The 25,587-nt window shown below is 37.3% G+C and overlaps 1 protein-coding gene across 2 annotated transcripts in view; it reads left to right on the plus strand.

The window, feature by feature from the left end:
- Positions 1-25,587, plus strand: part of ABCC9 (ATP binding cassette subfamily C member 9) — a gene marked incomplete in the record, with an annotated part of 749,052 nt that overhangs the window by 150,854 nt on the left and 572,611 nt on the right. For both annotated transcript variants that reach the window (XM_053719116.1, XM_053719117.1), the window contains 1 exon segment: positions 19,228-19,369. In XM_053719116.1, coding sequence (XP_053575091.1) covers positions 19,228-19,369 — 142 coding nt within the window.

Genomic DNA, 25,587 nt, shown 5'->3' on the forward strand with positions numbered 1-25,587 from the left:
GTAACTCAGGTTAGGTTTTATTTTACAGGTAAATTTTTATTTATTTTAGCTAGGTAGTTAGTAAATAGTTAATAACTATTTAGTAACTTTTCTACCTAGTTAAAATAAATACAAACTTGCCTGTGAAATAAAAATAAACCCTAAGCTAGATACAATGTAACTATTAGCTATATTGTAGCTATCTTAGGGTTTATTTTACAGGTGAGTATTTAGTTTTAAATATGAATTATTTAGTTATTAATAGCAGGTTTTCTTTAGATTTATTTTAATTATATTTAAGTTAGGGTGTGTTAGGGTTAGACTTAGGTTTAGGGGTTAATACATTTAGTATAGTGGCGGCAACGTTGGGGCGGCAGATTAGGGGTTAATAAATTAAGGTAGGTGGCGGCGATGTTAGGGACAGCAGATTAGGGGTTAATAATATTTAACTAGTGTTTACGATGCAGGACTATGGCGGTTTAGGGGTTAATATGTTTAGTCTAGTGGCGGTGATGTCCGGAGCGGCAGATTAGGGGTTAATAATGTTATTTTAGTGTTTGCGATGCGGGAGGGCCTCGGTTTAGGGGTTAATAGGTAGTTTATGGGTGATAGTGTACTTTTTAGCACTTTGGTTATGAATTTTATGCTACAGCGTTGTAGCATAAAACCCATAACTACTGACTTTCAGTTTACGTTATGGATCTTGTAGTTTTAGACTGTACCACTCACTTTTTGGCCTCCCAGGCAGACTCGTAATACTGGCGCAATGGAAGTCCCATTGAAGAAAGACTTTACGCAAATTGCGTAAGTTAATTTGCGTTAAGGCCAAAAAAGTGTGCGGTGCCCCTAAACCTGCAAGACTCGTAATACCAGCGGTAGTGAAAAAGCAGCGTTATGAGGCTTAACGCTACTTTTTCACTCATACCGCAAAACTCGTAATCAAGCCGCATATTTCTCATGTATACCAGAATAATGATTACCAATTCATCTTTTTGCAAGTCAGCTTTTTGCAAGTCTTACTGGGGTTCTCTCTATCCTATCATTTGGAGAGTCTTATCTTTCTTATCCTGTTGTTTAGAGGATCTCACCTCCAGTCTGATCAGTTAGCTTTGATCGGTCCGCTCTGCATCCAGAGATGCCAAACTGTCTTTCTTCTCCCAGTCTGTTACCGACTTTCCTTTGACGTCACAGAAGCGTGTCAGGGAGCCTCCTAAAATCCTCTCTGTTACTTGCGCAAGTAATAATTAGAACCTTTCACCGCTGTCTGTTGTTGTACCTCTTCCTAAGTACCGCACATTAGTACATATGTACGCTGGTCTTTTTAAGAGTATCAAACACAGACACGGATCCTGTGGGTTAACTTTGTTTGGTGTAATCTTGGGTTTTTTGTTCCTTCACAGCTTCTACGCGGTTCACCTATCTCTCCGGGCTTTTTCAAGATGCTGTGTAGAACTCCCGCTCCTTCTTTTAAACCTCTGCTCTCCAATCTATTGGTCAAGCGGTTCTTAAAGTGATATTCAGTAGTTTTGTTCTGTTTTTCTTGGTTAACTTTTCTTATCAGAAGAACACTTTGTATTCATATTTCTATATACCTATAGTAGTTCATAAGTAAAAAGCTTTTCTGTTTTTATGTGGACAAATTTCTTCAACAATATGTAGTAAAATTAGATTCATATCTTAAAGATTCAACACAATTATTGAGAATTTTAGAAAATTTGAAGTAGGAAAATGATTTCCATAAATTTATACCTCAATCAATCACAATTTAGGGATCGACGCAATAAATATTTTCTGTCAAAAGATAGCGATTTACATGAATCCCAAAGAGAGTTTATTTTACAAACAATAAGATTTATTCTAGAACACAATTATTTTAGCTTTGATGGTAGGTATTTTCTACAAATAAATGAAACAGCAATGGGTACAAGATTTGCACCGAGCTATGCCAATCTATTCATTGGTGAGTGGGAGAAAAAGTTTTTAGAATTTACTGAGCTTGGTGCGAATCTTGTACTCTTTACAAGATATATTGATGATATTATCATAATATGGAGGGGAAATGTTGAACCTTTGGAGGAACTTTTTCTTCTAATGAATAATAATGATAAAGGCCTACAGTTTTGCACCGATCTATGCCAATCTATTCATTGGCGAGTGGGAGAAAAAGTTTTTAGAATTTACTGAGCTTGGTGCGAATCTTGTACTCTTTACAAGATATATCGATGATATTATCATAATATGGAGGGGAAATGTTGAACCTTGGAGGAACTTTTTCTTCTAATGAATAATAATGATAAAGGCCTACAGTTTACTCATACTATAAGTAAGGATAAAATTGAGAATTTTAGAAAATTTGAAGTAGGAAAATGATTTCCATAAATTTATACCTCAATCAATCACAATTTAGGGATCGACGCAATAAATATTTTCTGTCAAAAGATAGCGATTTACATGAATCCCAAAGAGAGTTTATTTTACAAACAATAAGATTTATTCTAGAACACAATTATTTTAGCTTTGATGGTAGGTATTTTCTACAAATAAACAAAACAGCAATGGGTACAAGATTTGCACCGAGCTATGCCAATCTATTCATTGGCGAGTGGGAGAAAAAGTTTTTAGAATTTACTGAGCTTGGTGCGAATCTTGTACTCTTTACAAGATATATCGATGATATTATCATAATATGGAGGGGAAATGTTGAACCTTTGGAGGAACCTTTTCTTCTAATGAATAATAATGATAAAGGCCTACAGTTTACTCATACTATAAGTAAGGATAAAATAACCTTTTTGGATCTAGATATTGAGATAGAAGAAGGTAGAGTGGCAACAAAAATACATTTCAAACCAGTTGATGCAAACAATTACATTCATTCTTCAAACTGCCACCTCTATAAGTGGAAGGACAACATTCCTGTGGGACAGTGTTTAAGAATAAGAAAGAACTGCACTAAAGATAGTGACTTTGAAAATCGAATAGATATTTTGGAAGATAAATTTATTGAAAGAGGATATAACGGGGAAAAGATAAAAAAAGCAAAAGAAAGAGCAAGAAATACTCCAAGGCAGAAATTACTAGAACTTAACCAAAACCAGTTACTGCCACTGATAATTTTGAAGTTCCATTTATAAATGAATATAGTGATGACCAATCCATTGGATAATAAAAAAATATACTATACAAACATTGGCACCTTGTTAAAAAAGACAAGGTATCCCCTTACCCAATAAATAGAGATTTAGATGGTTTAAACATTCAAGGTTTTTTCCCCTGTTTGACATGTCGAGCATGTAGGTATAGTGACAAAAAACATAATTTGGTGTTTGTTGTGATATTATAATATATAATGCTTTCTTCCTAGTTTGTGCTCTGACTTGTAAATGTATATAATTGTTGCAAAGAAGCAGGGGCGGGGACAGTGTTGTTGGAGTGAGGGACCAGGAAATAAAGTGTGTAGTTAGTTGCTGTATAAATGGACTCTGTGTCAGATATATTTCTAAACCACCTGGATTTACAAACACTACATTTTGGCGACGAGGATTATGTTTGAACCCTATTGCTTTGTCTCAGCAAACAGTGAGTAACCTGCTGCAACACACACAAGAATGGCTGCATGTAATGAATACAACTTCCCTGTGTTTGATTCTGATGCAGAACTAAGTTCAGTAGGCCCAAGATGGCTAAAATGGATTCAGAGATTTGAAAATTATCTTATTGCTTTGGATGTTACTGATGCAAACAGAAAAAAGGCTTTACTGCTTCATTTAGCTGGAGAAAAAGTGTATGACATTTATGATACCTTGTCTGCAACCACTGACTCATACAATGATGTTAAAGATAAACTGACAACATATTTTCTCCCTAAAAAGAACACTCAGTATGAAATATACACATTCAGACAGGCAACACAACAGGGTGATGAACCTTTAGATGCATTTCAAACCAGGTTACGTTTACTAGCAAAGAATTGTGAGTTTTCTAATGTTGAAAATGAGATTAAAGCACAGATAATACAAAGCTGCACTTCTTCAAAACATAGGAAATATGCACTGAGACAATCTGAACTATCTTTAAAAGATTTGCTTGATTATGGCAGAACATTAGAAATTGCTGACAGGCAAGCTGCAAGCATAGAAAATAGATCTACTGAAGATCAGTTTATTACAAATAGAGTTCAAAAAGACAGTTCAACAGTACAGCCCACAAGAAAGAAAGAGACCTCATGTGTGTTATGCAGGAACTGTGGGGGTTTCTATCCACATAATGGGACTTGTCCTGCAAGGAATAAGCAATGCAGGGCATGTGGGAAATTTAATCACTTTGCAAAGCAATGTAGAACAAAACTGTATCAGATACCTCAATCACATACTGAGCCACATACATCAGAACAGTGGAAAGTAAATCTAGTCAGATCTCCTGATCAAAAAGGACAATATTCAAACAATGATGACAAATATGTATTTGTAGTAAACAACATGTGTAACCTCACTCAGCCACAAGTTGATGTACTCATTAATGACACTAAAATCACTGCATTGATTGATTCAGGATCTGCTGTCAATTTAGTGGGTGAACAAACATTTCACATGTTAAAACCACAACCACAGTTATTACAGAGTAAAATAAATATATATGCATATGGCTCAACTAAACCCCTTAATGTCATTGGTAAATTTACAGCCACATGTGCATTTAAACACAACAAAACAGCAACTATGTTTTATGTTGTAAAGGGTCAAAATTCTTCTCTTCTGAGTTTTGAAACTTCATCCAGTTTGGGACTTATAAAGCTTATGAATGCAATTTCACCTAGAAAGGACACAGGATCTGTAGCAGATCGGTTAGTACAGCAGTATTCCCATTTGTTTAATGGCATTGGTAAATTGAAAGATTTTCAAGTACAGCTGCATATTAATCCACATATAAAACCTGTAATACAACCACATAGAAGAATTCCATTTCATCTAAGGCACAAGGTTGATGCTGAACTCAGGAACCTTGAAACACAAGGAATCATCGAAAGAGTGCAGGGGCCAACTCCATGGGTCTCCCCAATAGTATCAATGCCAAAACCCAAAGACCCAAATAGTGTAAGAATTTGCATAGACATGAGGCAAGCCAACACTGCCATTATCAGGGAGCTCCACGTTACTCCAACATTAGATGATATAATTCATGATCTCAACCAGGCAAAAGTTTTCTCCAAACTTTAAAATCAGGCTATCATCAACTGGAATTGGATCCAACAAGTAGATATATAACTACATTCTCAACACACACAGGATTGTGGAGATACAAGCGCCTAAGTTTTGGTGTTTCTTCTGCTGCTGAAGTATTTCAAAATGCAATACAGCAAACATTATCTGGAATTCCAGTAGTTAAAAACTTCAGCGATGATATCATTGTGTTTGGAGCTACTCAAGAGGACCATGATAAAAATCTCACAGTAGTTTTTGAGCGACTTCATGAGAAAGGACTTACCTTAAATTGTAGTAAGTGTGAATTTAACAAAACTAAACTAGAATTTTATGGATTTGTTTTTTCAGCTGAAGGCATATCAGCAGACCCAAAGAAAGTGGAAGCAATTCAGAATGCAAATCCTCCAATAGACGCCAGTGAAGTCAGAAGTTTCCTAGGGATGGTAAACTACTGTTCTCGATTTATCCCTAATTTCTCTACTATTGCCACACCTTTAAGAGAGTTAACAAAGAAAAGTGTGCCATGGCGTTGGACTGAAACTGAACAACAAGCTTTTCAACAACTGAAACAGAGTTTGACCAGTGACAAGACAATGTCCTATTTTAACCCTCAACGGCAAACTATTCTTTTAGTAGATGCTAGCCCTGTTGGTTTAGGTGCTATTCTGGCGCAGAGAGACAAAAGCAAGCATTATATAATTGCTTATGGTAGCCGTTCTTTAAATGATGTGGAAAAACGTTATTCTCAAACAGAACGTGAAGCTCTGGCAATAGTTTGGAGTTGTGAATACTTTCATTTATATTTATATGGTTGTCCATTCACACTGATCACAGATCATAAGCCTTTACAGTTGATCTGGAATAATCCAAAATCCAAACCGCCCGCTAGAATAGAAAGATGGGGTTTAAGACTACAACCATATAATTTTACTGTGGTTTACAAATCTGGAAAAGAGAACCCAGCAGACTATATGTCTCGACATCCTATATCAACAGATTCATTCACAAGTTCACCAAGTTCCATGGATGCAGAGGAATATATCAATTTTGTTACTAATCATGCTATACCTAAAGCATTGAGTTTAGAAGAAATACAACAAGCAACATTAGCTGATCCTATACTGCAAAAACTCGCTGTATTAGTTTGGAATGGAAAATGGTACACAGCTGATTCTGACAAAATACATGGAAAAGAGTTGAAGTCATTTGCAAGATTTAGCAAAGAACTCTCAGTGAATATTGACAACAGTATTATCTTGCGAGGTAATTGACTAGTCATTCCGACATGTTTACAACAGCAAGTATTATCCTTAGCACATGAAGGTAACCAAGCAATAGTTAAAATGAAAAGTTTATTGCGAGAAAAAGTGTGGTTTCCATCAATAGATCAACAAGCAGAAAAGTTGGTGAGAAATTGTATTGTGTGTCAAGCCACAACTCCAGGAGCTCACAAAGAACCTTTAAAAATGTCTGCATTGCCTGAAGCACCATGGTGTAATGTGAGTATAGATTTTTATGGTCCATTACCTACTAGAGATTATTTGATGGTGGTTATAGACGAATATTCAAGATACCCGGTAGTAGAAGTTATCAGCTCAACATCTTCAGTCACTGTTATTCCGGTTTTAGACAAAGTTTTCTCTTTATTGGGAATTCCTAAAATTGTTAAAACAGATAACGGTCCCCCATTTAACAGTACTCAGTTTAATAAATTTGCTTCATATCTTGGATTTAAACATAGGCGCATTACTCCTTTGTGGCCACAAGCTAATGCAGAAGCTGAAAGATTCATGCGTTCTGTGGGGAAATTTCTAAGGGTAACTACAGCGCAAGGTAGACCATGGAAACAAAATTTATACTCTTTTCTGAGAGACTATCGATCAACTCCCCATTGTACTACTGGCAGATCACCTGCAGAGCTGTTATTCAATCGCAAACTTCAGATCAAAATTCCGGATATAAATGATTCGCTAACAGAGACACTCAACAAGGACTTAATACAAAAAGACAGTCATGCCAAAGCCAAGATGAAAGCTTATGCGGATAAATATTATCATACCAAATCTGCTCCTTTTGCTGTTGGAGACAGAGTCCTGTGTAGGCAAGATAGACGACACAAGTTGGATACTTTATATGATGTCATCCCATATACAGTTACAAGAATTCAAGGATCAATGATCACTGCAGTAAGAAACGGACATACAATTACTCGGAATTCTTCTTTCTTCAAGAAACTTCACAAAGAACAGGACACTGAAGTATCTGATGCAGAAGATGATGATTCTGATATACCCAAATTATTTCAAGAACATGATGATAATATGAATAACTCAGAGAGCAGTGAGGGGGAAGAAAACATAGCATATGATCAGTCCTTAGATACTAATCGAAAATACCCTCTCAGAGAAAACAGAAGACCTCCTGAATACCTTAAAAACTATGAAAAATAATGTGTTTTCATGTAATGTATTATGTCATCATGCAACTCTTTTATGTGAAATATAGTTGGTCTTATTTCTAGATATTAAGCATAGTATATATATATAGTTATATTTATGTTTAGTTTAATTGTTATGTTTCTAATCTAAAGTAAGGGAGAGATATGGTGTTTGTTGTGATATTATAATATATAATGCTTTCTTCCTAGTTTGTGCTCTGACTTGTAAATGTATATAATTGTTGCAAAGAAGCAGGGGCGGGGACAGTGTTGTTGGAGTGAGGAACCAGGAAATAAAGTGTGTAGTTAGTTGCTGTATAAATGGACTCTGTGTCAGATATATTTCTAAACCACCTGGATTTACAAACACTACACATAACATTAAGGTTTCTAATATAGATTTAAAAATGCTATTAGATGTAGCAATAAAGGCATAATATATATGCTTATATGCCCATGCAATTTAATTTATATAGGTGAGACCTCTAGAATGCTGAGGGACAGAATCAGGGAGCACCTTTGCAGTAATCAACACACATCTATACAAACATTTCACAGAGGTCCATAATAAAAACATCAAGAATTTGAAATATTGGAGTCTCTGTAAATTAAGACTTGATTGGCGAGGGGGCAATTATGAACAGAAACTTTTAAAAAAGGAGGCAGAGTTTATTTATAATTTTGATACCCCATATCCCAAAGGTTTGAATTTGGAACTCAATATAACTCCTTTTCTGGTATAACCTTTTTAAGGTCATATTATCTATTTCTGACTTTTATGGAGTATTATTTTTATATAAAAATTGTTTATGGAACTTTTATAAGTATTTTTAGAAAAGGTTTTTATGTAATCATTTTTTTATGTGATTTCATAGAAATTGTTGTTACTATCATTAAAAAAATATTTTGAAACTTCAACACAAGACATTAATATAAAGGGTCTCTCATAAATATCCTTCGGCTGTTTCCTTAAACATAGATTAATCTGAGAAAGTTTTGAATTATTTTAAATTATTTTAAATTATTTTAAGTTATTTTAAGTTATTTTATGGATACAAATTAAATAAAAATTTCCAACCAAACGCAAAAAGTAACTTCAGAATAACTTTTCACTTATGGATTACTTGTATACTTTCAATGAGTTAATAAGTACTTTAGTGTTAAGATAAAGGTTGATATTATGTTAAATGTAAGGTATAGTCTGTATTGTTATTATTATATTTTTTTATATTGTTACTTAAGGCAACCAAGGCAATAAATAGCCTATAGTTATATGGCAATATGAATACAAAGGCCTCTAGTTATCAAGCCGTCAACCGCAAATACGCTGGAATTCCGCAGCGTATTTGTGGTGAGGCTGATTTGCTTTAGTTATCAACCCCTACTGCCCGGCAAAAGTAGAATCTAGTGACGTAAGTTTCGATCCGCTGGACTCAATCCGACACAGATCGATGCTTACGTCACTACAGATGTTCCGAACGCAAGTTCGGGCCAATCTGACTACTTTTGGTAGTTATCGAACTACTACCAGGTACGCTCGCCACTATTCCGGGCCAGCGTACCTGGATTTCAATCCGCCGCCCTGGAGGCGGCGGATCCTAGAGAAATCAATGGGAGTCTGACCATAGCGAAAGCTCATGTTCGCTGCTGCCCGATATCCCATTGATTCCTAAGGGAAACATCTGCACCTAACACCCTAACATGTACCCCAAGTCTAAACACCCCTAATCTGCCCCCCCTACACCGCCGCAACTAAATCAATTTATTACCCCTAAACCGCCGCTCCTGGACCCCGCCGCAACTATATTATACATGTTAACCCCTAAACCGCCACCTACATTATACATATTAACCCCTAATCTGCCTACATGAACTTATTAACCCCTATCCTGCGGATCCCGGACCTCGCCGCAACTAAATAAATTGTTTAACCCCTAAACCGCCGCTCCCGGACCCCGCCACCACCTACATAATACCTATTAATCCCTATCCTGCCCCCCTATACTGCCACCACCTATAATAAATTTATTAACTCCTATCCTGCCCCCCTATACCGCCGCCACCTATAATAAATTTATTAACCTCTATAATGCCCCCCCTATACCGCCGCCACCTATAATAAATTTATTAACCCCTATCCTGCCCCCCCTACACCGCCGCCACTGTAATAAAATTATTAAGCCCTAAACCTAAGTATAACATTAACCCTAACACCCCCCTAACTTAACCCCTTAACGACCAAGGACGTACGCCACACGTCCTCAAAAAAAATACAGTTAATGACCGAGGACGTGTGGCGTACGTCCTTGGTCTGGAAAGCAGCTGGAAGCGATCCTGCTCGCTTCCAGTTGCTTTCCGGTTATTGCAGTGATGCCTCGATATCGAGGCATCCTGCAATAACCTTTTTTAGCAATCATCACAAGCTAAATCCGTTGGTGGGGGGGGCGGGGCTGACCAGCAACAGAGCTGGTCGCACGATCTGGGAGCTCTGTTAGTACAGCAACTAAGGAAGCCCAAAACTGTGAATATACCCCAAAAAAAGAAATGCTGAACTACTGATTATTCATACTAGGGCAACCCTAGATATGCTGACGAGTGCCTAATAGCTTTTTGACCTACGCTGATCTGAAATCTGCTTAAGACTGGGCCGAAACACCAAGCGGCGCCATCTTGGAATGTTACCTCGCCCGGCTGAGATATTGCACACTGCACTCTGAACCACCTAACAGTTCTTTAAACTTGTGGACCTGTAAACGCCTGAGGTGTGTCACAGCAAGAGCCACTATGGAATCGCAGATACTGTACTCAGCTGTCAAAGATCTCTTAGAAGAGTATGGGAGAAAGCTTTGCAAGAGACTGGATGCCCTTATATATAGGTCACAAGCCATGCACACACTCAGTGACGGCCTCAAAGGGGAGTGCAGGGCGGTGCAAGAATCGCAGTGCAACATTGCCCTGGCAGTTCCTCATGTGCGCTCCCCTCCGCTGATGCCAACAGCCACAGGCCAGGGGATTCCGCCTCTCTCAACCAGCATCCATTTGCGGCCACAAGCAACTTACCCCAAAGAGGAGGAGAACTGCGCGATGATAGTCGCAGAGATTTCAGTACTGCAGCGCGACACGCTCCTCACAGCTCCTCACGCAGACCTTCCTCAACCGCCGGCTCGCCCGGCTCTCATGGTGCCTGTGGGATTGGACTGTACACATTCGTTCCGACTGGACGGCTGTGAGAGCTGGTGGCTTCTACAGATTCTCCTAGTCAGAGCACTATGGCAACATGCTTCCCAGGGACCCCGGGCAGGCATTGGATAGGTGATGGGTTACAACTCTGGGGATGTGATACCGTCTGAGGGGATTACTGTTAATGAGACACTCTCTATGTGTATATTACTGCTGTTCCCATATAAATATATTGAGATGTCCGCTGCAGCTTGCTATGACGGCCCTGAGGCCTGATGCTTGGACTCCCACACTGTATTTGCTTATTTACACTGATTATGCTCTTACGCTTTATGACCGTGTTGTTTATTATTACCATGTTTTTCAGTTATATATGCCTTGTTCTCAGTAGATTATGTTCTTCAATATGGGGAACTCTTATTAGGAAAGTTATTGCTACTGTATGTAAAAAAAATAAAAAAATTCTCTCCCCACTTCCGCCCTTTTACTGCAGTTTATTTGCATCTTGCTAGGGAAAGAATGGGCTTTGCTCTAGAAAAATACCTGACTAACTCATCCCTTTATCGGAAGCCCTCATATGCTAGTGTATGTGGGGAACTAGGTTGGGAATGGCTCAACACATCAATTCACTACAGTAATTACACTTCCTATATGTGTTTGAATATATCACAAGCCCGCAAGTATGTCTCCATAGATGCAATACCATCCTAGTCCCCATACAACTTTTACTAGAATCTGAATTTGCTTTCAGGCTGTGTCCATCCCCCCTCACCCTCCCCCCCACCGTTTTCCTTTATGATAGCTATGTGCCTCCTGCCTCCTTAACATGAGAGTTTCTGACAGTTAACATAGCGCAGAATACGGGTCAGGGAGTATCATCTCAATTGCTACATGCTATGTCACAAATATGTAGCCTGCTTGGCTAGTTAAACAATATCTCCCTCAGTGTGTTTCCCAATAAGGGGTTATGTCTGGAAGACCTGTGTCTTGCTGGCTGACCCCTGGTTTTTCATGAAGAACTCAAAAAACAAACAAAAAAAAAACGCCTATCTTAGAGCATGTGGTACCTTAGGGATATTGCCCTGGCCCTGAATCTAGAACTAAAAAAAAGCAGCAAGCGCTAATGATACTGTATTTGTTTGACTATAGCGTAGTGGTCTCCAGTTATGCAGGGTTATACTAGATATTAATTTTGAATAACTCTTAAAGCCCAGTGCGCTTTTATGTAAAACCAACAGAGAGGTTAATGATAACTATAGGAGACGAGCATATATATTCTTTCACATGTTTCCTTTGTGTATTCATTTTGATTGTCAAGTACTGTGTTCCTGGATATTCCTTATCCCCCCCATGCTTCAGTATAGTCATGTAAGCGAGTAAGCCAACATTGAAGGAGTGCACTATTATTTGAATAACTCCCCCCCTATTTCAATATTCCTATGCGGTAAGGGTTCATTACCTCCTCCTCCGCATTCCTTTTTGGCAGAGTTAAGTAGCCTCTGCCCAGCCTGCAGAGCCGTGTTAGGTTCTGCAGGATCTAGTAATGCTATTCTATATGCTATTACCAACGCTCGTTGTTATCAGTGAATATGTATCTGTGGCAACTGAGGTCTGTTACAGTACAATTTTATCTGTGTACTTTGTTTGATGTTAACTGACATTATTTGATAGTAATTTAGGTGTTTTCCTACACTTGTTTGTATTGACATTACTTATGATTCCCAAAGTTGACCGCCACTATCTCCACACTGACACTGGACTTCTTGATGTAAACTTACATGATGTGTCCTCAGCGGCAGTTCGCACTTCTGGTCTCTTAAGGAGACAGTTTATCTGGAGGACATTGCGAACCAACAAAATTAAAAACGAGGTTTTCAGAATATCATGTCATGTCGCTGTGTTATGGACTGGTTTCCATATGATGTATCGTAATGAAAATTGTATTTTTCTTCAGATATGACTATGTTGTCAAAGAAATTTTTACCTCAATAAAATTAAGTTTAATAATAAATCCGTTGGTGGGTGGGAGTCGGTTCGGGAGGCGGGTGGCGGCCATCGATGGCCCTGATGATGTGGAGGCGGGCGGGATCGTGGGCGGGGGTGATCGGAGGCGTGCACGGACGTGCGCGCGTGCACGGGAGGGCGGGCACGTGCACGGAGAGGGAGCGGGTGGGAACCGCTCCACTACAGAAAAATTAAGTATTAAAAGTTTTCAAAAGTAGTCAATATTTATATAAAACTACATTAGTCAGGGGGTGGGGGATTGGTCTGTGTGGGGGGGAAACTACCCTACAGAAAAGAACATAAAAAAAAACAAAAAAACATTTCTCTTGCAAACTGGGTAATGGCAGACAACTTTTATTTTAGTACTGGCAGACTTTCTGCCAGTACTTAAGATGGCGGGGACAATTGTGGTGTGGGGGAGGGAAGGGAGCTGTTTGGGAGGGATCAGGGGGTCTGATGTGTCAGGTGGGAGGTTGATCTCTACACTAAAGCTAACATTAACCCTGCAAGCTCCCTACAAACTACCTAATTAACCCCTTCACTGCTAGCCATAATACACATGTGATGCGCAGCAGCACTTAGCGGCCTTCTAATTACCAAAAAGCAACGCCAAAGTCATATATGTCTGCTATTTCTGAACAAAGGGGATCCCAGAGAAGCATTTACAACCATTTATGCCATAATTGCACAAGCTGTTTATAAATAATTTCAGTGAGAAACCTAAAATTGTGAAAAAGTTAGCGTTTTTTTTAATTTGATTGCATTTGGCGGTGAAATGGTGGCATGAAATATACCAAAATGGGCCTAGATCAATACTTGGGGTTGTCTACTATACTACACTGAAGCTAAAATTAACCCTAGAAGCTCCCTACATGCTCTCTAGTTAACCCCTTCACTGCTGGGCATAATACATGTGTGGTGCGCAGTCGCATTTAGCAGCCTTCTAATTAGTAAAAAGCAAAGCCAAAGCCATATATGTCTGCTATTTATGAACGAAGGGGATCCCAGAGAAGCATTTACAACCATTTATGCTATAATTGCATAAGTTGTTTGTAAATAATTTCAGTGAGAAACCTAAAGCTTGTGAAAAAAATTGTGAAAAAGTGAACAATTTTTTTTATTTGATCGCATTTGGCGGTGAAATGGTGGCATGAAATATACCAAGATGGGCCTAGATCAATACTTTGGGATGTCTTCTAAAAAAAATATATACATGTCAATGGCTATTCAGAGATTCCTGAAAGATATCAGTGTCCCAATGTAAAGTGGTTTGGAAATAGCAAAGTGCTACTTGTATTTATGGCCCTATAACTTGCAAAAAAAGCAAAGAACATGTAAACATTGGGTATTTCTAAACTCAGGACAAAATTTAGAAACTATTTAGCATATGTTTTTTTTTGGTGGTTGTAGATGTGTAACAGATTTTGGAGGTCAAAGTTAGAAAAAGTGTGTTTTTTTTTCCAATTTTTTCCTCATATTTTATAATGTTTTTTATAGTAAATTATAAGATATGATAAAAATAATGGTATATTTTGAAAGTCCATTTAATGGCGAGAAAAACGTTATATAATATGTGTTGGTATATTAAATGATTAAGGGGAAAATTACAGCTAAACACAAACACCGCAGAAATGTAAAAATAGCCTTGGTCTCAAAGGGACAAAAAATGGAAAAGTGCTGTGGTCATTAAGGGGTTAAATATTAATTAAATATATCTAAATAATATTACTCTTATTAAATAAATTATTCCTATTTAAAACTAAATACTTACCTATAAAATAAACCCTAAGATAGCTACAATATAACTAATAGCTACATTGTAGCTATTTTAGGATTTATATTTATTTTACAGGTAATTTTGTATTTATTTTAGCTAGGTAGTTATTAAATAGTTAAAAATAAATAGTTAAAATAAATACAAAGTTACCTGTAAAATAAAAATAAATCCTAAAATGGCTACAATGTAATTATTAATTATATTGTAGCTATCTTAGGGTTTATTTTACAGGTAAGTATTTAGTTTTAAATAGGAATAATTTATTAAAGTATAGTGTAGTGTTAGGTGTAATTGTAACTTAGGTTAGGTTTTATTTTACAGGTAGTTTTGTATTTATTTTAACTAGGTAGTTATTAAATAGTTAATAACTATTTAGTAACTATTGTACCTAGTTAAAATAAATACAAACTTACCTGTAAAATAAAAATAAATCCTAAAATAGTTACAATGCATATTGTAGCTATATTGGGGTTTATTTTATAGGTAAGTATTTAGTTTTAAATAGGATTCATTTATTTAATAAGAGTAATATTATTTAGATTTATTTAATTAATATTTAAGTTAGGGGGTGTTAGGGTTAGGGTTAGACTTAGGTTTAGGGGTTAATAATTTTATTATAGTGACGGCGGTGTAGGGGGGGCAGGATAGGGGATAATACATTTATTATAGGTGGCGGCAGTATAGGGGGGCAGGATAGGGGTTAATAGGTATTATGTAGGTGGCGGCGGGGTCTGGGAACGGCGGTTTAGGGGTTAACATATTTATTATAGTTGCGGCAGGGTACGGGAGTGGCGGTTTAGGGGTTAACATATTTATTATAGTTGCGGCTGGGTCTAGGAGCGGCCGTTTAGGGGTTAATAACTTTATTTAGTTGCTGGGGGCTCCGGGGGTGCCGGTATAGGGGGTAGAACAGTATAGTATAGTGTGAGTGCTTAGTGACAGGGGTATCAATAAAGCTGTCAAAAAGCCGAAGAGCAGCGAGATTGATGATTGATAACTATCACAGTCCGCTACCCATCGCCCCGTACTTGGTGCGCGGCTTTTTGACAGCTTTATTGATAACTTTGGCGAGTGTATTCAGTTCCGCGGTGGCGATTGTAGGCGAGCGTATTGTGCCGGCGAATGCAGGTAAGTAGACAGCTTCATAACTAGAGGCCCTTGTGTTCTTCTGAGAAGTAAAGTTAACCAAGAAAATCAGAACAAAACTACTGAATATCACTTTAAGAACCGCTTGACCAATAAAACGGAGAGCAGAGGTTTAAAAGAAGGAGCGTGTGTTCTACACAGCATCTTGAAAAAGCTTGGAGAGATGGGTGAAATGCATAGAAGCTGTGAAGGAACCAAAAAAAACAAGATTACACCAAATAAAGTTAACCCACAGTATCCGTGTTTGATACTCATAAAAAGACCAACATACATATGTACTAATGTGCGGTACTTAAGAAGAGGTACAACAACAGACATCTGTGAAGGGTTCTAATTATTACTTTCGCAATTAACAGAGGATATGATTAGATTCCCTGACACGCTTCTGTGACGTCAAAGGAAAGTCGGTAACAGACGGGGAGAAGGAAGCCAGTTTGGCGTCTCTGGACGCAGAGCGAACCGAACAAAGCTAACTGATCAGACCGGAGGTGAGATCCTCTAAACAACAGGATAAGAAAGATTGGAGGTAAGACTCTCCCAATTATAGGACAGGGGGAACCCCCTACTTTTTGTTGAAGAACCGGGAAGAGAACCGGTAAGACTTGCAAAAAGCTGACTTGCAAAAAGATGAATTGGTAATCAAGTTTTTCTGCTATACCTGAGAAATTTTGTTAGCTAACGAAGAAGTACCCACATATGGAATTAATATTTCATGGACTTAGAAAAGTCTCTAATGTGGTTTGGGACTATCACCTTATGATTGTTTCCTTATGACTGCTACGGATGATATATTCAAATTTGATTGCCTATAATAGAATTTAAGAGATTGCCTTTATGTGATTGCCTTTATATGATTGCCTTTTAAATATGGAACTTATGTATATATGTATTTTAAGCTATATGTATTTTTAAGCTATTAGATCCCAAAGTGGATGTTTTCGAATAGGTTTTAATGTATTAACTATCCAATATTAGTTCACAATAAATATATTTGTAATCACTATTATGATGTTGATGAAGTTTATTTAGATATTCATCTAAATCATTTATATACATTTTATAAGTTGTCTATTCACAGAACACTTAGGTCACTATTTTGATTTAACTAGAATTAATTTATTATTTTATTATTTTATTTTTTATTTTGTTATTTTTTGGTCAACGTATTTTTTAGGTCAACTTATCATTTTTTTTAATGTATTTTTTTGATTACACAGTGGGTGTAAAATCTTTAAATATATCGCTAGGGGTCCTATTAGCTTTCTTAGCGCCCTCTTTATTTTTACTATAACTAAATATTGAGGTCACTACAAAAGAGATGAGCACCAAATTGCATGTTCAATACGCTCATTCAGCCTTGCTATGTAAGTCATCATTTATCCCCAAAATTTACCCTAAGTGACTGAGTTCTCTGAGTATCCCTAGTAGCAACATTAAAAAGATACTAGATTGAGTTCACTGAGGAGGATGTCTCTAACAATGCCCCTTTTAAAAACAACTCTGGTTACAGAATGAATTTGTTAAAACCTATGTCTATTGGAGACTGGACACAGAGAGCAAGAAAGCTAGAGAGGCTGGACCCCAGAAAGAGCAGTCACAGAAGTTCATCTGTTTGCAAATGGTTTCCTTTTGGGAATCCTATCTGTAAAGAGATAAAATCGTACGTTGATACATATTTAGCACTATGGGTCTGATATTGAAAACTTTGCCGCTCAGGTGAGATGATTTAAGAAGTCTCATCGGTACTGAGAGCTTCTTAAAAAAAAATGTACAAACACAAATTTCATCTTGAGAAATGTTTATGTTGCTATGCAGTGCTCTTTATGTGAAACAGAGACTCATAAGTTACACTGCAAGGTCTAAAACAAATCCCAAAGATTTTGTGTGATTTCTGTCCATCCCGACGAGTTTTTGAATATCAGGCCCTATGTAAGCCCAAAACATCCATATTTGTATCTAAAGCAACTTTTTGACAAGACTGATGAAGCTAGAGGCTGAGTTTGCAGCCGTTCCTAACTTGCAAACAGTCTCATTTTTTCTTGATCCTAGACACTTATCTCCTTTCTCCCATTCCTATTTCTCATGATCTTTGCCATTTTTATTGTTTATGTATTTGTAATGGGGATGTAATAAATTAATCTGTTAAACTTTAATTAAAAAAAAAAATAACATTGCAGTGGACAAGAAAAATGAAAAAAAAAAAGTTTTTGGTCTTATAATAAAATCTGTTGGAAGAATAAGATGATATTTTTAAGGTAATCAGTTGCTAAGTATTCCTTGAAATATCTTGTGTGTCTTTGTGTGACCCTGTACTGTAACCTATGACATAATGTTCTAGCTTTGTGCAAGTGACGTATCTGAATAAGGTACATGACAGCCCAGGGTAGATTTTTTGGCCACATAAAACTGTTTTGTCACACAGGGCAGTGCAGAGTTAAGGTCACATACTGTATGTCAGGAATCATTTAGGTTGGAAAAAAGATTAAATAAACATATATTTAGCTATTGTTAATCTGTAAAATAACTCAAATGGTTTTATTGTTACTTGCCTTTGAAGAGGAGCTACGTTCCATGTTTTCAGTGGTGATTTTATCTTTTTTCCTTTAAAGTAGAAATATGGGGCCCGAATTATCAAGGGCCAAACGGCCCCTGATGCCCCTGTTTCAGTGCGAGACTTCAGGCTCACCGGAAACAGCAGTTATGAAGCAGCGGTCTTAAAACCGCTGCTCCATAACATAACTGGTCCACTGTCTCTGAGGCTGCGGTCTGCAATCCACCCGATCCTATACGATCGGGCTGATTGACACCCCCTGATATCTGCAGGGGTGGCATTGCACAAGCAGTTCACAAGAACTACTTGTGCAATGATAAGCATACACTGTCAGCATTTGTCGATGTCTGTTGGACATGATCCGGTGAGCGGATCATGTCGGACAGATCGATGATAAATCAGCCCCTTTGTCTCATTTGTACCTGACAATTTATGAGTTTTACCCTACAAAACACCTGCTCACCCTCAGCAAAGTCATTAAACTTTGTGTTCACATCTCCATCTTCTTACTGTGGGGCCTTACACTGGTTCCCAGGTCACACACATACACATGTTGCGATATTGACAATAATTAGGAATTCTGTTTCACTTTCCTTCCCAATCAGGTACAATCTAAACAAAGACCACCCCAACTCAGCCCCAGACCACTAAGCACACACCATTCCCACTCCTAATTATGTGGCACAGTCCTTCCTCCAGGCCATGATATCTCTTTCTCCAGCCCAATATGAGCCTGCCCCTGCCTATCCCTACTCCACCCCTCAACCTTAGATTTCTTAATTTGATATGTGGTCAGGTAACCCTTTCATGATCTAAACTGAACAAAGTTAAATATAGAGGTAAAATATATTTATGAAAATCATGTAACATTACTTACTTGGCTGTGTAAAGATTAGACAATTTTGTATTATTGTATATTTTGTTTCTAATTTATATTGTTTCCCTTTTACAGGGTGGGGAAGTCAAAGCTCAAAGGTCCAGATTCACCATAACACCTGGCTCCATTTCCCGGGACATAGTCTACGATGGATTTTAACGTTTGCCCTATTGTTTGTCCATGTGTGCGAAATAGCAGAAGGCATAGTCTCAGATACGTGAGTTCCTTTCTCTTCCCTAGACAAATAGCAGAAGGCATAGTCTCAGATACGTGAGTTCCTTTCTCTTCCCTAGACAAATAGCAGAAGGCATAGTGTCAGATACGTGAGTTCCTTTCTCTTCCCTAGACAAATAGCAGAAGGCATAGTGTCAGATACGTGAGTTCCTTTCTCTTCCCTAGACAAATAGCAGAAGGCATAGTCTCAGATACGTGAGTTCCTTTCTCTTCCCTAGAAAAATAGCAGAGGGACATTATGAACCTTGCCCGAAGCTGATTGCCTGCTTTGTGGCTTGTCTGATATCTCCAAGTAAACTGAATAAAATGTAATTAAGTTTACAGATGTTTAAACACCAATATTATTTACCTTTAGAAACGCTATGTTTGCCTTGGAGGACAAATTAGGCAGAAACCAGTTGCTTAAAGCAATATTCTGATGCAAATATACACCAATATTACAAGTTGTGCGCTAAACTGGATGTGTAAATAAGGCAAAAAAGAATGAGCGGTATCGCACTCTCCATAGCGCTGCCATTACAATTTACTGATAAACCTTCTTGTGTTGTGCCATATGGTGCGATACGCTCCATACCGCACAAAACCCAAGGCCTGACTTTACGTGCTTGTGCACGCTTTCCCCCATAGACATCAATGAAGATAAAGTGTTAGAAAAAAACTAACACCTGCGATCATGGAATAGCAATTCCTGTAATGCAATCCCCATTGCTGTCTATGGGGAAAAGAAAGTTTATTATAAACCTTACACCCTAACATAAACCCCTAGTCTAAATACCCCTAATCTGCCGCCCCCGACATTGCCAACACTAAAGAAATTCATTAACCCCTAATCTGCCGCACACCCACATCGCTAACACCTAATTAAACCTATTAACCCCTAAACTGCCACCCTCCGACATCGCCAACACTAAATAAACCTATTAACTCTAAACTGCCAGCCCCCCACATCGCTACTACTATAATAAAGTTATAGTATATATATTGTTGGCCAAAACTTTGCCAACAATATATATATTATATTAACCCAAAAACCATGGGCCCCCCACATCGCTACTCCTATCATAAACCACTATTAACCCCTAAATCGCTGGCCCCCTCATGGCTAATACTAAACTATACCTATTAACCCCTAAACTGCCGTCCCCCCACATTGCAAATTACTAAATTAAACTATTAAAATACTGCCCTAAACCTAAAACCCCCTTAACTTTAAATTAAATTTACAATATTACTATCTTAAATTAAATAAAAACTTACCTGTGAAATAAAAAAAAACTAAGATTAAACTATAAATAAACCTAACATAACTATTTTAATAAAATATAATAAACTATAAATAAAAAAAAACTTAATTACAAAATTGAAATAACCTAACACTACAAAAAAAATGAAAAACGAAAAATAAAAAAACACTAAGATTACAAAAAAATAATAAACAATTATCCAAAATAATAAAAATTACACCTGATCTAATAGCCCTATAAAAACAAAAAAGCCCCCCAAAATAAAAACAGCCCCTAACCTAACAATAAACTACCAATAGCCCTTAAAAGGGCCTTTTGTAAGGCATTGTCCTAAGTAACAGCTCTTTTACATTAAAAAATTACAAAGTCCCCCCTAAAAGTTAACCCCCCCACCCAACCTCTGGCCCCCCACATCGCAAATCACTAAATTAAACTTTTAACCCCTAAACCTAACACCCCCTAACTTTAAATTAAATTTACAATATTACTATCTTAAATTAAATAAAAACTTAACTGTGAAATAAAAAAAACTAAGATTAAACTATAAATAAACCTAACATAACAATTTTAATAAAATATAATAAACTACAAATTAAAAAAAAACTAACACTACAAAAAATAAAAAAATCTAACATTACCAAAAAACAAACAAGAACTAAAATTATGAAAAATAAAAACACTAAGATTACAAAAAATAATAAACAAAATTATTAAAAATAATAAAAACTACACCTAATCTAATAACCCTATAAAAACAAAAAAGCCCCCCCAAAATAAAAACACCCCCTAACCTAACAATAAACTACCAATAGTCCGTAAAAGGGCCTTTTGTAGCTCTTTTACATTAAAAAATGATTAAGTCCCCCCTAACATTAAACCCCCCACCCAACCAACCCCCTAAAATAAAAAAAAACCTAAGTCTAAAAAAACCTAAGCTACCTATTAAAAGGGCATTCAGCTCTTTCATTGCCCATTAAAATAAAAAATCCCTAATCTAAAAATAAACACCCAAAAAAACTAACACTAACCCCAGGAAATCTACTCACAGTTCCTGAAGACATCCATCTTTATCCAGGCGGCAAGAAGTCTTCATCCAGGCTGAGACATCTTCCTACATGGCGTGGGCATCTTCTATCTTCATCCCGGTGGCACGAAGATTAATTTAGTGTTTGTTTTTTGGTAATGTTAGATTTTTTTTATTTTTTCGTAGTATTAGGTATATTTAAATTTGTATTTTTTTATAGTGTTAGGTTATTTTAATCTTGTAATTTAGTTTTTTTTATTTGTAGTTTATTTTATTTTATTAAAATATTTATGTAAGGTTTTTTTATAGTTTAAAGCAATTGAAGAAAGAAATGCCGGGAGTCCATTTGTTAGTTTACATAAAATATAACTTTTATTGCTCCATTAAAAAGTTCATGGGATAAGCATATCCCTGTGCCTCACAAACAGGCCTATTTATAGTTTAATCTTATTTATTTCACAGGTAAGTTTTTATTTATTTTAAGATAGTTATATTGTAAATTTAAAGTTAGGGGGTGTTAGGATTAGGGGTTTTATAGGTTTAGTTTAGTATTAGTGATGTGGGGGGCCAGCAATTTAGGGGTTAATAGTTTTATTAGAGGAGTAGCGATGCGGGGGGGGGTTAGGGGTTAATAGCTTTATATAGTATTGGCGATGTGGGTGGGCGGCGGATTAGGGATCAATAATTTTAATATAGTATTTGCAATGCACGGGTGGCAATTTTTTTAGATTATGGCTTTTGTATTTTAATGGTCTGTAAAAGAGCTGAAAGCCTGCTTAAGGGCAATGCCAATGCAAATGGGTAGCTTAGGTTTTTTTAGACTTAAGTTTTTTTATTTTGAGGGGTTGATTGAGTGGGGGGTTTACTGTTAGGGGAACTTTGTAAAAAAAAAATTAATATTTTTATTGAGGATTAAAGTAAACATACACAGGTACTGACATGCAACAGTACAAACAGACAGATGGTATGTTCCATGGCAATGGAATAACATATGAGCAGATAGATACATAGGCAATAAAGTGAAATACAATGTCTTAGCCAATATATCTAAATAGTACTGGTATGATAAAATAAAACAGAAACTATCCAATAGTTATCCTCAGTTTTCTACCTCCTGTGAAAAAAGTGAGGCCACTTTTGGATCTCTAATGCATCTGATATAAAAAAGGAAGAAAAAATAGCAGGAGGGTTGTATTAATAGCAGGTCCCTTTTATACCTGTTAAATACTATGGTAACATAGTAATCCGGATCAGGTCCACCAGACCTCGCTGAATACGGCGAGCAATACACTTGCCTTATTAAGCATTGCAACAGCAGCTCACAAGAGCTGCTGGTGCAACACCGCCCCCTGCAGACTCGCGGCCAATGGGCCACCAGCAAGGGGGTGTCAATCAATCCGATCATACTCGATCTGGTTGATTTCCGGCAATGTCTGTCCGCCTGCTCAGAGCAGACGGACAGGTTATGGAGCAGCGGTCTTTGGAGTGCTCGCCAGAAACAGGGGCCATCAAGCTCCATACGGAGCTTGTTAAATAGAGCCCTATGTCTTATACTTCTATATCTCTACAATATTTAGGTCCCATTTGGGCCTTCAGAACATTATTAAAACACAGCATATATATTCATCTTATATAATAGTACTATTGGTTCACATCTATAGAGGGCAAATATAGACTGATACAACTACAGAGAAGGGCCGGTCATAATATATCTTACACTTGTATATGGAAGGGACTGCAAATGTTATAAGTTTGGTGATATATTCCAGTATAACTGAAAGAATTTAAGAAATAGCAATTGCTCGTGTAGAACTAATCCAGGGAGCTCTGTGCATATTTACAAGTGTCTCACGAGGGCTAGGTTGACATAACTACTGGGACTTGTAGGTAAAGGGGTACATACAAATCTAACCTTGTAGTCAAACTATAATATTACATAATACACATTACATTTGGTGATGAATGTATCACCAAATATACAATTAACAAGATTTAAATGCGCATTGAACTGTAAATATATACACCTACATAGCTGATGACATGAGCCCTTTGTATAAAACCATCAAGCTTTGCAATCTGAGAGGTATGCAAACCTAGGCTACGTGAATGGCCTAAACACCCATAAAAAGTACTATTTGGGCTTCATCCTAGATGGGAATCTAGCATATATATGGGATATACTTATTTTACATGTTATATAGTATCCTAATAAGCAGTAAACAAGTATATAGTCTAAATAGCAGGGGATATATGGTAACTACTTCTCTTAAGCTGCTATCTATATCTATACACATATCCGGAAAAATCTTTCTGAGAACTTGGTCCTTCTCTAATATATTTACCATTCTAATCTTCTTAGTTTAGAGATCTGTGAATCTCTGCAACCCTTTAGCCTAGATAGCTGGTATTTGTATAAGATCTCATAAGACTATGCTAATAATTATAAATAAACAAAGATTACAAATTGTATTGGAGTTAGATATATCAGACTAGAAATGTAGGGTTCTGGCTTCTCTTATCTTGCCCTTAACCTATATCAATATTGAAATCATGAGCTCAACCCGAGCATATATGGAACCCAAGTTAAATATACATGCAAACGAAACTAATCCCAACATGTAAAGATTAAAAAAAAAAAACAGAAAAAAACACTCTGAACATCATATAAGCAAAAGAAAGCAGGCTAAAAAGTCGATGAATAACAAGTGATTTAGACTTTTAAGCTGCATTATTTTCCGGAATATTATCAGTTACTTGATGTAGGGTATTTAGAGGATCCCCATTAGATACCGACCTAGCTGGTTAATGCAGTCCGGCTTTATCTAGCGCTTAGTCAATATTTTAACCAACCCCAACAGTATCATACACGCTGGGGCAACAGAAATTCCCTGAACGAAGACAGAGATAAAACAGAATGTAGCACATCCCTCCAGCGGGAACCTCTGTTGGTACGGTATGACAATAGGACATACCCAATACAGCCTCCAAAATGTCCCCTGACTTCCAGCTCCAAGACTCCTGCATCGCCATATGCTGTAGGCATAATGTCATGCCCTGAATTGGACCCAGTTCCAAATAAGCTGCTTCACCCACCAGGATCGTCCGGGGGGGGGCAAGGTCCAAGGTCTTTCCATAGTCTGGTACACAGTGAACCGGTAAACTTCATCAAAGATATTTGAGTCTTGACGGCTATATTCAACTGGGGTGGCATCTTGCAGTAACATGTATACTTCATTCAGCGTTACTCTCCGAATTGCCTCCTGCACAATAGTCCCTTGCTGTGGGTGTGCCACATGTCGGGCTATAATTCCAGGCTCCTGGCTATTAAACGTTGTCTCCAATTCTTTAGGTGAAGCCCCCTCTTTTATAGGTGATGATTGAGGTAATGGAGCCTTTTTAAATCTCGTATGAAAAGCTTTCGCTACATCAGTCATACTTTCTGTAATAACCTCTTCCATAGATAAACGCAAAACTTTGGTCACTTCCTCTTCAAAACGAGAAAAATGAGCACTCATTAACTCTATTATTCTGTAGCTATGTTGGTCTTCCATAATGAATTCTTGTAAGTGTTCTTGCTTCAGCACAACTGGCTGGATATACTGATAAATCAGGATAATAGGGGGTAGAGAAAGGTATAGGCCGCTCCCAGGCCTCTGCTGCATACCTTCTCTAATTTGGGCTGCTTATTCTTATTAGTGGACAGATGTCACATACATCTGTTGCAAAAGTAATGTTTGTCTCAATTCTCTTGAAATTAACAAAGTCTAACAGCTTCCGGAGAGACAAACAACAGTTTTATCAGCTCCCATAGTTGGATGAGGTTTAACAAGCAGCCATCTTGGTCGGTGGTTGGACACGCCCCCCCCCCCAACTTTGTAATTTTTTAATGTAAAAGAGCTGTTTAACTTAGAGCAATGCCCTACAAAAGGCCCT

This window comes from Bombina bombina, chromosome 6 (assembly GCF_027579735.1).
Source record: "Bombina bombina isolate aBomBom1 chromosome 6, aBomBom1.pri, whole genome shotgun sequence".
NCBI classification, from domain to species: domain Eukaryota; kingdom Metazoa; phylum Chordata; class Amphibia; order Anura; family Bombinatoridae; genus Bombina; species Bombina bombina.